Genomic DNA, 13,572 nt, shown 5'->3' with positions numbered 1-13,572 from the left:
AATTAAACGTTACACTACCATCTTTCGTCCCCATGATTTTTACAACGCGTATCGAAGAAAAAAAAATTCGTGAATATGACGTAAGAATCACATTTTTTTTTTTTCAACATCTTTTTTATGTGAACCTAATACTTCATTATTTATTTTTTTTTAAAGTTGGAAGCTTCCATTACTTGGTTTAACGGACATAACGTGACAGCAAAAGGTATTTACACGGATAAATCAGAAGGTGTCGTCACAAGTCACGCATTAAAATTATTTTTACAATCGCCTACATTTACCGATGTTGCCGTAGTCGGAAAATTTTTCATGGATGATTCGCAATTTAAATTAGATCTTCAGGTTTTTCTCGATAGATTTACATTCAAAGATTTTTTTTTTTTTTCAATAAAATTAATTTCTAATTTTAATAAAAATTTTCAGGCGGATCACGCAAATGAAAAATATTCAATTTTACTTAAACATTTAGTACAGTCGCCATTAGAATTAGATTTATACGGAGAAGTTCGTTATAAAAATAGCATTTATAGTTTGACGACTTTAGTGAATTTAATCAAACAACGACAAGTTCTCGTCGAACTTCATTTAGATCAGTAAGAAAACATTCGAATTATTATTATTATTATTATTACGCTACACCCGGAAATTAATCGAGAAAAAATTTATCGTTTCAGGTACAGAGACATTCACATAACATTAAACGGCGTAAATATTCCAACGTATAAACAAGGAGGTATCGAAGTCAAATGGGATGCAAATAGAGATCCCAGTCAACGTTTTGAAGCAATTTTTAAATTTCAACATCCCAGATCCCTTAATTACAGCACAGAATTTTCCGTTACGTATCCGGGAAGATTAATTAAAGGGAAAGCATTATTCGCAGTTTACGGTAATTAATTAATTAAACGTTTGATTTTAATGAATGTTTTTGTTTATTATTATTATTTAGTAACGATTTTATATAATTTTTAAAGGTACAAAATTCGATTCGTTTGCATCAATGGAATGGAATCCTCAAGATGTTATCGATTTTAAACTTGGAGCCGTTTACGAAAATCAAAATATAACAAGTTTAAAATTAACATCCCAATTATTGACGCCATTTGTAGGATGGAAACGTACTTCATTAAATGCCGGGTATATTTTTAATCCCCATATTTTTTTTCTAATAAATCCATTAAATAATTTTAATAATTTTATTTAAAAGGATACACAAAGAAAAAAATCAATTGCGTTTAAATGGTACCGTTTGGTGGCAAGATAATCAAACGGTTTCTTTGGATATTTACGGTGATTACGAATTGTTGAAAAAAGTCACGCAAGATGATGAAGATTATTCCGATTTCGATTTATTATTAAGACCGGATATACCTGATTTATGGGTAGAATTTAGTGCTTCTCTTATAAGTACCGTAGCGGAAGTAAAACCAGTCAGTGCTGCATTTAAACATAAACAAAATAATAATTGTTTTAACACAATAATAAATTTAAAAGTAATTTTTTTTTTCCTTTAGTTTTTGTTTTTTGGTAATTTTACACGCAGGTTAATTTTTTTGTAAAATTTTTTTTGAAGGGTCAATCAAATCAACTCATTAGTATAAATAGTACCTGGGAAATGTTTCCCGGTCCGAATTCGACGAACGTAACGGGAACTATATTTTTATTATCACCGTATAAAGGCTACGAAAAAGGAATTTTAGTAGGACAATTATATTACACGATCGATTTAGATATACACGGGGTAGCAGAATTAAATTTAGATAGGAAAAAATATTCTGCCACGATAGACGGTATACAAAAAAAAAAAATTCACGTAAATAAAAAAATAAAAAAATTCGAATCCGTATACATATATATTATCGATTGATTATAGGTTATATTAAATCGATAAGAGATAATAAATTTATTATCGATATGAATACTCCATTGGCTTTATATTCAAAAATAACTGGAAAATTGGGTTATTCGGAAATTAATCGTCATTTAATGTGCATATGGGAATCCCCATCGAGTTCGATAGGTTTTGAAATATTATTCGATTTTCAAAATGCCGGAAATTTCGATTTGAAATTCCTAATTGCGACTCCGTTTGAATTTTTTTCAAAACTTTTACTACAAGGAAAATTAAAAACTCACATGGTAAATTTAATATTTTTTAAAATTAATTATTATATTAATAATAATAATAATAATTGTATTTTTTAACAGGCTGATTTTAAAATCGGACTTAATTTATTACTACTCGGTTTCGAAGGTTATTGGAAATATGTTAGCATGTACGATTTAGATTATAAATATACTTTATACACGCCATTGGAAGGATTTAAAAAAAATGGCGTCGTAGCTAGAATAAAATATAAAAATAATATCGACGTAGAATTGAGTTTAAAAGTTGCAGAGTTGAAGGTAAAGACAAATAAAAAAAAAAAATTTAAATTTATTCTTCGAATTTCAATTAATTAATAATAAAATTTTCTAGCTTGGCGTCATGTTACTTTGCGGACACAAAACAGATTCGTTAATGAATTTTAAAAAATTAGATCAAAGCGAAAGAAAACTTAATAATGATGATGATGATGAAGAAGATGAAAAATTATCGTGGGAAGGTCACGCACAAATCGATACTTATTTTTATCCAACGATAAAAGGAAATATAGACATAGAAGAAGAAGATGATATATATACTGTTAAAGGAGATTTAAAATTACCAAATGGCACCGTCGATCTTCACGACATATTAAATTTCGAAGTAAAAAAAAAGAGAGAGAGAGAGAGAAAGATTTATTAAGGATTTAAAATAATTATAATATTAAGTAATCCATTTTGTTTGTTGTTTGTTTTAGGATATATTCACAATAAAAAATAAAATTTTTATTAATTCATCATTTTCTATTTGCCAAGAATTAAATTCTAATTTTACATGGGATATAATGCTTGGAGAATATCACATAATTGGATTCGATATTAATGTTTTATCATATTCAAATAATAAAAATGTAATAATATAATATATTACAGTTTTCAGTATGTGTACATAATTGGATTTTTTCTGTACAAATATCGGATATTTTTTTTTAGGGTCATTTATTTATTAATTATACAATCGAACCCGTAGGAGGAGAAGATGAAGAAGGTGAAGATGATTACGGTGATAGTTTTACGGGGCATAAAATTCACAGATCGTACATACGTTTAGATACTCCATCGAAATATTTTCCAATGTTGGATATAAAAAGTTTGGTCGAAATAAAAGATAATAATTATAAAACAAATTTAACGATATTTACACAGCAAAATTTTTTTTCCTCTTCTGGAAATCTCCAGGTGATTACAAAAAAAAAAAAAAAAATTAATTAAATGAATTTGATGCGTTAAATAAAAAAAATTTTTTTTTACTCTACAGTTAGAAGATGGTTTTATTGATGCTGGTATTGGTATGGTTATGAAATCACCAAATTATAACATACCTGATTTTAAACTATCAGCAAAAAGAGAAATAACAACGACTGATAAAAATATTGAATTTCTTTTAATATTTAAACCACCCATACATAAAACGGTAATTTATTATTATTATTGTCATTTTTTTTTTAATGTGTGATAAACGATAAAATAAATAAATAATTTTTTTTTTCTAGTATCATTTCGAATGGATTTGGCATTACGAACCGAAAAATTCATTAAGATATCGTTGTAATATAGAAACACCGATAGATTATTTAAAAAAAGCAGAAATAATAACGACATTTTCACAAAATAAAGAGTAAATAACAATTATTTTTCTCTATTTATTTAATTTATTTTTTTAACGGAATTGTAATTTTTTTTTTGTTTTGTAAATCAGAGAGGAAAGAATAAACGCGGATACGAGATTAATTTATCATCCAAACGTTGATATTAAAATTAATTTTATAAAAAAAGAAAAATCATTAACACTAGATGCTGAAACTCCTTTGAAAGGTTTTGAAAAACTACAATACAATGGTGAAATTTTTCCAGATGGTAACAATAGATTTATTATTAACGGTTTATTGGTGTCAGACAAAATTTCATATAATGTCGAGGGTAATTTAGAATCCTCCGAAACTTTTCCACTGTCAGTAAGTTTTTTTAACAAAAAAACAAAAAAATTTCTTAACTTTTTATCGTATTATTATTATTATTATTAATTAATTAAAACAAATATTTTTTTTTTTTTTAATTTCTGAAAGAACCCTCATAGAATTTTCCTTCGGTGGTGGTGGTCGTGTAACTTTTGATACCCCCACCATCATTTTTCCTTCAGGAATTTTAGCCCCTTTTTTCCCACCTATACTAACACTCCTGTATATCAGACTCGAATTTAAATTTTATTGTTTTATCAGGGGGGGGATTATCGATAATAATTTTTTTTTTTATTAAATTATCAGATGGCGATAACATTAAGACCTCATTCGGAAGGTATACGTTCGGCAACGACATCAATAATTATTTCTAAAAACGATAGAGAATATGAATTCAAAGGAAATTTACAACATGGACGAGATAGTGTTTCGTCACGTGTGAAAATTATTTACGAAAACGATAAAATAAACGATTTGACGACCAAAATCGAAAGTACTTTTCCGATTTTACGAAACGTCGACGTACACGTAAAAATTTACGAAAATGAAAATGGAATGATTAATTTAGAATTGAACGGTGTCACGCCTTGGAAATGGATTGAAAATATAAAAGCATCTGGAAATTATTTGTAAGATGGGAAAATGAATACAAAAATTTCCTTTTTTTTTTAATAAGAAAATGGCCGCATGTAAATAATTTATAAACGTATACTAAATATTTTAGAAAATTAGAAAGAACTGGAAGATTGAGAGGAAATTTAGAAACGACAAAAATAAAAAGTTCACTAGATTGCGATTATTCTTGGTCATTCATGGAACAAATGGAATTGTTGTACAAAGCTGATTACACTTTATCAGATAGTAACGAATCTAAATATATAAAAGGAGAATTATTTTATAGAAATCCTAGTAAAAATTTTAAATATTTATCCGTTGGAGTTGATAGTGACGTCAATAAACAATTCACGTATGTATTTTTTCGAATATAAAAAGAAAATTTTCTATTTTTTTCCAAAAGTTAAATTTTTTTTTTTTTTTTAACTTCGTTTAGATTCGGTGCGAACGGTACTCTACTATTACCAGCACTCGAAGATATAAAAATTGCATTAAATTTAAAACTACCACCACCTGAACCGGAAATTCATACTTTTATTGGAAAATTACGATACTCGAAAAGTTTTTCTTATGTTGCATACGCTTTGAAATATTCAAACGACGTAGGAAGAGGACTTTATGGTACTTCTGGAGAGGTAATTTATGCAAGAGAACTTTTTTTTTTCACTCCGTTTTTTTCCCGTTATTATTTTTTTTTTCTACGATTAATTTTCCAGGTCAGTTACAACAAAAGCGAAATACAAGGAAATTTAAATTTGGAATGGGGAAAACAAGAGGAAGTAAAAGCTATAACGAACGTTTTACTCATGAAAAGACAGGAAAAGGTTTTAGATGTTCAATATAACCTTCATACACCCTATCATAAGGAAGATACAGTTTTAGCAAAATTAATATCCTATAAACAAAACGGTCATTTTGATATACAAGCTAATCTTTATTCTCCGAAAAATACATTATTGTCTTTTGCCGACGTACGCTTTGTTGATATTTACAACATGAACGGTACAGTTAATACAACAACTCCATTTTATCAACTCGAATATGCTGGAATGAATTTTGATATACTAACACAAAGGTTTGATGATATTTAATAAAAAATTTTCTGTGCTTTTAACTCATTCTAAAAAAAAAAAAAAATTCTCTCTTTTTCCTTTTTCCTTTTAATATCACAGAGGAAGAAAATCTAAAAGATACGTTTTAGTATTTTGGCCTAATAATACGGCTTTAGTTGATTCAGATCATGTGGATTCGAATAAAAACGATGAAAAAAGAGGTTTCACACGTAACGTAAATGGAAGAGTTTACGTTGAAATACCATTGGCAACACGTCACGTCGGTAATTTTACATACGGTTATCAGGTATTTATAAATAAGTATAAAATCGTAGGAGGTGTTTTTTTTTTTTAAATTAAATTTCTTGTAGATTTTACATAAAATTTTTTTTTTTTTTAGGAATTACCTTTGAAAGCTTCAGGTTATTGCATTTTTGATTATAATAAAAAACGTTTGTTGGATGGTACATATAATTGCGATAGCGAATCAAGAGCGGGATTCAGTCAAGATATTGTTGATATATCTGCTGTTAATACTTATTTACCTTTGGGCATACATTACATAAAACAATTTCATTACAGTGCCGGAAACGATCAAACAAATTATCCAACAGTTGTCAGTAACGAAACCTTTGAATTTTTTTTTTTTTTGTAAATTTATGTCCGTCGTCTAATGTTTTATGTTCTTTTTTTTTCAAAAGGATAAAATAACGGCTGACGTATTTCAATTGAACAACAAAACAAATTTTAATTTAAGAGGTATCGTTGAAATTAAAACAACAATCACTGGTAAAGATATTAAAATGACGGCGATACACGCAAATCGAACCGTAGATTTGGATACAAATTATCACTTTTTAGATCACGAATTTAAACATTCGAGTTTGTTAAGATTAGATCCGAAAGTTTGGGGAAGTTATGATTTACACATAATTAATAAAACAAACGTAAGCGCTAATATAAATTTAAAAAAAATTATTATTGGTATTAATAATTAATTTATTTAATTAAAAAAAATTTAAGATCGAAAGAGATGAAGAACACGTTACCGTTAATATATCATATCCGAAAAGAAATTTTACAATAACAGGATTTATGAGAAGCGATCAAAAACATCACGAAAGCGAAATTAAAGTCGATTGGGATCGTCCTCAGCATCCCAGAACAATCGGAGCTGGTATTGAATGGTGGAGAGTATCGAGAAAACCAGATCAACAAGTTTTAACAATTAGTTTTAAACATCCTTCTTTTGTTAAAGTAAATTTCAACCGTACAATTTTCCTCCATTTTTATTTATTTATTATTAATCAAACGAATAAATTTTTATTTATTAAAGGACGTTACATTTAATGGAACTTATATAAGACACGGTACAAAATCATTATTTACAAAACTCGACGTTGAATATTTTAATCAAATAAATAAAAAATTAACGATGGAGGGTAAAATACAAGATTTATCAAATCACGTTGAAAAAAAATACGACATACATTTGTCGGCTATTCATCCTGCGACAAAACTCGATTTTTCGACAAAAGGTACCGGATATGGCGGTTATGAAATTTATACCGTTAACAGTAACGCTCATTATCAGAGATCTTTTCTAACAAAACAAGAGGGTATGCTCATGGCTAAAATCAATACGCGTGATAAGGAAATTGATTTTCACGTAATTATTATTATAATTATTATTTTCGATATCAATTCGAAATTTGATTTTTACAAGTAATTATTCAAAATCATTACAGAAACGTTTTCAAGATGACGAATCCTATTTAAGAATTAAATTTCATAACGACGATAATTGTTGTAGTAGATTAAATGGAACGATTGCTAAATCAAACGTTTTTAATTACACTGGAGATTTTTTTATCGACGTAGATGAAAAAATTTTGGAATTTTTAGTCAACATGACACCCGGTAAGATTCCAGCAACGAAATGATTTAAATTAACCTGCGGGTTTTCGTGTTAATTAATACAGAAAATTTTTTTTTCCACGTGCAAAGATGCAACGGAAACATTTCACGCTTCCGGTAGAATTCCAGATGTTAGAAACGCACATTTAAATATTTGGAGAGAATATGATGACGTGACGATATCCGACGTTGCTTATTATTTAAAATTAAATCATTCGAGACTCGTGACGTCAAAACTTAAATGGAGAGCTAAATTACAAAAGGAAATTATAGTAAGTGAGATTATTACGATGTCATTAATCGAAACAAATCGAATCGATTAAAACAAAATTTTTCCCTTTTTTCAGACTGGAGTCGAATACGTTTACGCATCGGTTTTAAAACATGCAGAAGATTCGCTGGAATACTGGAAAATGTACACTCGTTCAGAAATAAAAGAAGCGATTTATGACATTTGGTTGAATTCGAAACCTCACATACAAGAATTTTTAGATGATTTAGAGTAGGTTTTAAAAAAAACTCGATCAATATATTGTTTAAATTAATCGATATATCGTTTATAAATCGATATATCCGTTTAAATTTTTTTTTTTATAATTTTGGATTTTTTTTTTTTATTAAACAGAGCATTGAAAACTCTCGAACAAGATTTCGAAGGTTTTAAAAAATTTTTAAACGATTCATATAATAATAATGATTTTTACATAAAAGACATAACCGGTAAAATATCGATACTGATCGATGAATTAGCAATTAACGGTCACGTTGCTGCTTTACCGGATATATTAAACGAAATGTGGCAGGTCATGGGTGAAAGTGGAGAAGCTATAAGAAACAGCATAATATGGATAATCGAAACCGTACGTATGCTTATCATTATCTTCGTTATCACAACTTAATTAATTAACATTAATTAATTTTTTTTTTTTCATCAGGTCAAAACATCCTATAGGAAAGCTATGGATTTTTTAAGGGGATTTTTAAAAGGTGATTCCGCCGAACAAATTTCCGCACTCGTGACAAACATAATCGATAAATATGATAAAATGGTTAAAGATTTACAAGTAACGGTTGTGAGACATTTGGAACAATTATGGAATAATTTTTTAAACATGATATCCGAATATTGGGAATTTTTTTTAAAATCCGTCGAACCGACTTTTATTAAATTTGTTCATTATGCAGAAACGGCATTTCTACAAGCAAGTAACGAAATACTCGGTAAATAATGGATTTTCGTATTGCCAACCGACGCTAAAATTTAATAAATAAATAAATGTATTAAAATTATTATTATTATTTTAGATTTTCTTTACGAGAGAAAAGTCGAATTGATAAAATCACCGTATTTTGCTAAATTGGCCAATTTCACAACGGATTTTGATAAATTTTACAAGGACATAACTAAAAATAGCACGATAACGAATATAAAAAAATATTCTGTAAAATTTTATGATTTCGTCAAAGAAAAATATTTCACACTCGTACCTTTTGGAAAAGAAATCCAAGAAATAGTTGATGAAATCGTTAACGAACTTAAAGAATTAAATAAATTACCATCGATAAATTACATAGTGACGAAAACAAAAGATTTTTACAATAAATTATCTTGGTTATGGGAATCCCTTGATCTCGAAGCTAAAATTCAAAGTGCCATAAGTTTAATACATAGTAAATTAACGGACGGTACGAAATCGGCATTAGATGCTGATATAAGATATAGAAAAGCTAAAACGAAATTCGTATTCGACATCGATAAAGGAATTATATTACTTGAGCAAAAACTTCCAATGTCTTGGCACGCGTTTAATGAAACTCCGAAATTCGAAGAAATTCCCGAATATCGAGCCGTTGCTAATTTTCAAAATTATTTAGCATTTTCAAATAAAACATTTTGGACATTTTATCACGAATATAAACCCTATACGGAAATACAAAATTGGTTTCCACCTTTCAAATGTGAGTTTTTTTAAAAAAATTTTCTTTTTTCTTTTTTTTTTTAAATTCTTTTCATTCATTCATTCATTCATTCGTTTTTTTTCTTTTCAGCACAAGCCATTATAGCCGGAAATCAATTTTTCATGACTTTTGATAAAACATTTTATGAATTTCGTGGACCTTGTCAATATTTATTAGCACACGATTTTGTTAATAATAATTTTTCTTTGTTGATGACGAGAGATTCGCAAGTTAAACACGATTATTTTACTCTGACTCTTATAAGTCATAATATTTCTATATCTATTGATATGTTCACTGATGTTCGTACTATTAATATTATTATTATTATAATTTTACATTCGTTTTAATAATTTTTTTCCCCTCACCTTTGATTTTTCAGACCGTTAAGTTACCCAAAATGGAAGCCAATCATTTACCTGCTGAATTTGGTAATTTATATATATATAAAGAAATGGGAGTGATAACAGTAGAAGAAAGAGAAGGGTATATATTACAATGTAACGTTTTGTTTAAAGTTTGTTCTTTAACTTTATCCGGTAAGAATTTCATTATACAAGGAAAAATTGTTTTGTTGTTTGTCGAAGAATAACAGTTAATTTTTTTAAGGTTGGTATTTCGGTAAAACTGCCGGACTTTTGGGTACGATGGATCACGAGAAAACATCGGATTTTCTTACTTCACAAAATCACGTCGAACCGGATGTTGGAAAATTTGCATATAGTTGGGCATTGGATAAAGACACGTGTAAATATGCGAATAATCAAGCCCACGTGTCAAAAAATTTAAACGAAGAATTATTTAACGTTTGTGCATCATTGTTCAAATCGAAAAATTCACAATATTCAACTTGTTTTAATAGAGTATGTAATTGTTTGTTTGTTTTATGTCGACAAACGCGTATGAAATTAAAAAAAAAAAATAAAATTTTAATTTAAGGTAAATCCGAGTCCGTTTATGTCAGCTTGTCTCAATGGTAAAAAAACAAAAGATAATTCAGATGTTTGTACAATTGCCGTAGCATATTCAGTTGCTTGTCAATCCGAATATACGCCACTTCCGGTACCGGATTTTTGCGTTCAGTTAGTAAAAAAAAAAAACGCCATTTTTTGTTATTTTTTCCTTCCCTTAATTAAATATCAAAACGAATAAAAATTTTTTTTATTTTCATAATAATGATGAAAACCAGATGTAAACTCATGAATATGAAAACAGTACCGGAAGGAGAATATTTTGAATTATCAAGCGATGAAATTCCTAAATCAACGGATGTTGTTTTTATTATCGAAGCTAAAGAATGTAATAGAAAATTATTTTCCGAAAGGAATATGGAAATTTTACACACAAGTTTATTTCGAGAACTCATCGATGAAGGTTTAACGGATAATAGGTAAATGAATAACTAATTAACTTAATTTTCGTCGAATATTTTTTTTTATTAACCTTTCATCGACGAATTTAACCGAATCAACAAACAACAACAACAACCATTGAGTTTATAATTTATTACGTACGAATCGATCAATTTTCCTTTTTGCCCATAAAAAAAACAAAAAAATTTAAACTAATTAATTAAGTAAATTAAAATTATTTTAATTAATTACCAAATAATAATAATAATAATATTAATAATAATAATAATAAAACAAGACAAAGTAAGAACCAAAAAACAAATCTTGTTCTACTGTCGACCTGAGGCAGCTCGACGAGAACGTGAATTTCACTGCTTCTGACCCTGGCCACTCCAAAGATGTTAGTCACCGGAGCCCAGTTCAGGAGACAAATCGTTCCCATCGAAAAAGACGGACTCAGGAAGACCTTCAAGAATTGATGTGGTGCTATCTTATAATAAGTGGCACCACCGAAATTCGAGTATTTGTCCCTAAGGAATCGGGTAGAAACCTCGGATAAATGCTTAAAAACTCCGACAAGTAGCCTTGTCGTGTTTAATGGTGGATAATAATAATAATATTATTATTATTAATAATAATTTTTATATATAAAACAAATTGGTCTACTGGATTTTTAAAATTAACTTTAAAAAACGAAGGCCAATAATAATTATAAGAAAAACTAAAATAGTTAACAAAACACCATTGACGCAATAGTCTTCTTATATTCATCTTTTTTTTGTTTTTAAATTTAAAAATTAATTTTTGTTTTTTTTTGTTTTTGTAAGGTTTGCAATCGTTGTTTTCGGAGGTGATGGAGTATACGATCGTCCGAGAACGTTATTATTAAATCAAAACGTATTTAACACGTTTAAATTGTTAAATAGTTATTACTGGAATTTTCCAGTCGGTCACGGCAACGAAGATATTTTCGAAGCCATAGCATTTGCATCACATTTAGAATTTAGACCTGGAGTATCGAAAACATTTATCGCAATGCCATGTTCTAATTGCGATGCGGCAAACATGACGGTAGGTTTATCATCTTATCATTATTATTATTATTACTGTTACGAAATTGTGAATGTTTCAACCTTCAAATCTTTTTTCTGGGTTAATTTTTCCGCCGCCATTTTTATTTTTACAGATCGAATATAGCGCTTTGCGTGAAGTTCTCCTCGATGGAAACGTCAAATTACATATTTTGATGAATAACGAATTTATATTTGAAAAACAAAAAGTTGCAAAAATATTTTATGGTATCGATGGTAAAAAAGCGTACACGAAAAAAGATTTTAAAACGATGAGAGGAGACAACGATTTAAGAAGACAAGCAAAATTACCTAAAACGATTATGGGATACTGTGCTCCTCTGGCATTAGAAACAAACGGTAATAACTTTATGGAACAAACGACAAACGACGGACGCCATTTTTTTTCTTTAATTTTATTAATAAAAAAAACAAATGAGAGAGAGGAGGAAATAAACGAAATTTTTTTTTTCGTTTGGATTTCAGGTACGGTTTTCACGGCTTTGAGATTGGAAAATGTTAAAAAAAATGCCGTTAAAAAATTTGCAACGGTTTTTGGTAAACGTGTGGCTAAATACGCACAACCGAGCGAATGTCAAAAATGCGAATGTTCCAGATACGAATCCGGAGTTAGTTTTATGGATTGTCATCCTTGCGAATATCCGATACCGGCTCATTTTGATTTGGTAATTTTTTTCTTCATAGAGTAAAAAAACATTTTTCCCCCTTTTTTTTCTTAGGCGCGTTTCATTTTTGACATTTCTTTCCTTTCCTTTTCTTTTTTTTTTTAAATTTAAAAAAGAAAAATTACCGACCATTTTTTTTCTTTTACGGGTAATTTATTATTATTATTATTTTGTTTCCCAACATTTTTTTTTCTTTTATTTTTTTTTAGCCCTTTCCATTATTATTATTATTATTATTATTATTATTATTATTATTATTATTATTTATTTTTTAATGAATTGATTTTGACGTGAAGAAGAGAAGAGAAAAAAAAGAAAAGTCGATTCATAAAAAATTGTTTCTCCTTTTTTTCATTTTTTCTTTTATCCCCTCTCTCTCTCTCTTTTTACTGCCTCTTTTTTTCTATCCCTCTCTCTCTCTCGGTTCATGTGTCTCTCTGTCTTTTTACTGTCATTCTTTTCTTATCCCCCTTTCACTTTTTCTTTACTGCCTCTCTCTCTCGTATTGTGCCTTTCTCTTTACATCTACATTTCGCTCTCTCTCTCTCTCTTTCTCTTTCTATCTCTTTCCTTTACCTTTGCAACCATTTCAACTCACCGTAAAAAAAAAAAAAAACTTTTATCGTCGTTTAAAAAAAAAGTTTAAAAATATTTTAATCAGGGTATAGTAACAACGGACAAACAAAATTAAAAAAATTCAATTTTAAACTTTGTTTGTATTCAAACCATAAATGATAATGATAATAATGATAATAATAATGATGATGATGATGAAATATCCGACAAGTGTATTTTTTCATTCTAAAAAGAAAAAATCC

At 28.3% G+C, this 13,572-nt stretch overlaps 1 protein-coding gene across 1 annotated transcript in view; it reads left to right on the top strand.

The window, feature by feature from the left end:
• The window catches only part of Phum_PHUM009400 (uncharacterized protein), a gene marked incomplete at both ends in the record, with an annotated part of 18,576 nt that extends 5,798 nt beyond the window's left edge, over positions 1–12,778 (top strand). Inside the window, 38 exons of the mRNA XM_002422683.1 lie at positions 58–80; positions 157–342; positions 424–593; positions 675–889; positions 1,020–1,118; positions 1,219–1,430; positions 1,574–1,790; positions 1,874–2,139; positions 2,209–2,406; positions 2,480–2,749; positions 2,844–2,969; positions 3,079–3,324; positions 3,404–3,559; positions 3,639–3,763; positions 3,845–4,100; positions 4,410–4,732; positions 4,828–5,070; positions 5,155–5,353; positions 5,435–5,793; positions 5,891–6,054; positions 6,187–6,386; positions 6,472–6,685; positions 6,804–7,027; positions 7,212–7,416; positions 7,532–7,690; positions 7,778–7,959; positions 8,035–8,189; positions 8,313–8,547; positions 8,623–8,908; positions 9,014–9,646; positions 9,737–9,948; positions 10,029–10,185; positions 10,256–10,513; positions 10,611–10,728; positions 10,836–11,036; positions 11,826–12,069; positions 12,185–12,428; positions 12,555–12,778. Coding sequence (XP_002422728.1) covers positions 58–80; positions 157–342; positions 424–593; positions 675–889; positions 1,020–1,118; positions 1,219–1,430; positions 1,574–1,790; positions 1,874–2,139; positions 2,209–2,406; positions 2,480–2,749; positions 2,844–2,969; positions 3,079–3,324; positions 3,404–3,559; positions 3,639–3,763; positions 3,845–4,100; positions 4,410–4,732; positions 4,828–5,070; positions 5,155–5,353; positions 5,435–5,793; positions 5,891–6,054; positions 6,187–6,386; positions 6,472–6,685; positions 6,804–7,027; positions 7,212–7,416; positions 7,532–7,690; positions 7,778–7,959; positions 8,035–8,189; positions 8,313–8,547; positions 8,623–8,908; positions 9,014–9,646; positions 9,737–9,948; positions 10,029–10,185; positions 10,256–10,513; positions 10,611–10,728; positions 10,836–11,036; positions 11,826–12,069; positions 12,185–12,428; positions 12,555–12,778 — 8,204 coding nt within the window. The remainder of the gene's footprint in view (positions 1–57; positions 81–156; positions 343–423; positions 594–674; positions 890–1,019; positions 1,119–1,218; positions 1,431–1,573; positions 1,791–1,873; positions 2,140–2,208; positions 2,407–2,479; positions 2,750–2,843; positions 2,970–3,078; positions 3,325–3,403; positions 3,560–3,638; positions 3,764–3,844; positions 4,101–4,409; positions 4,733–4,827; positions 5,071–5,154; positions 5,354–5,434; positions 5,794–5,890; positions 6,055–6,186; positions 6,387–6,471; positions 6,686–6,803; positions 7,028–7,211; positions 7,417–7,531; positions 7,691–7,777; positions 7,960–8,034; positions 8,190–8,312; positions 8,548–8,622; positions 8,909–9,013; positions 9,647–9,736; positions 9,949–10,028; positions 10,186–10,255; positions 10,514–10,610; positions 10,729–10,835; positions 11,037–11,825; positions 12,070–12,184; positions 12,429–12,554) is intronic.
• Positions 12,779–13,572: the final 794 nt, after the last annotated feature.

The sequence above is a fragment of the Pediculus humanus genome, genomic scaffold (assembly GCF_000006295.1).
Source record: "Pediculus humanus corporis 1103172107369 genomic scaffold, whole genome shotgun sequence".
NCBI lineage: Eukaryota > Metazoa > Arthropoda > Insecta > Psocodea > Pediculidae > Pediculus > Pediculus humanus.
The sequence above is the reverse complement of the archived record's forward strand: the minus strand, read 5'-3'. Positions and strand labels throughout refer to the sequence as shown.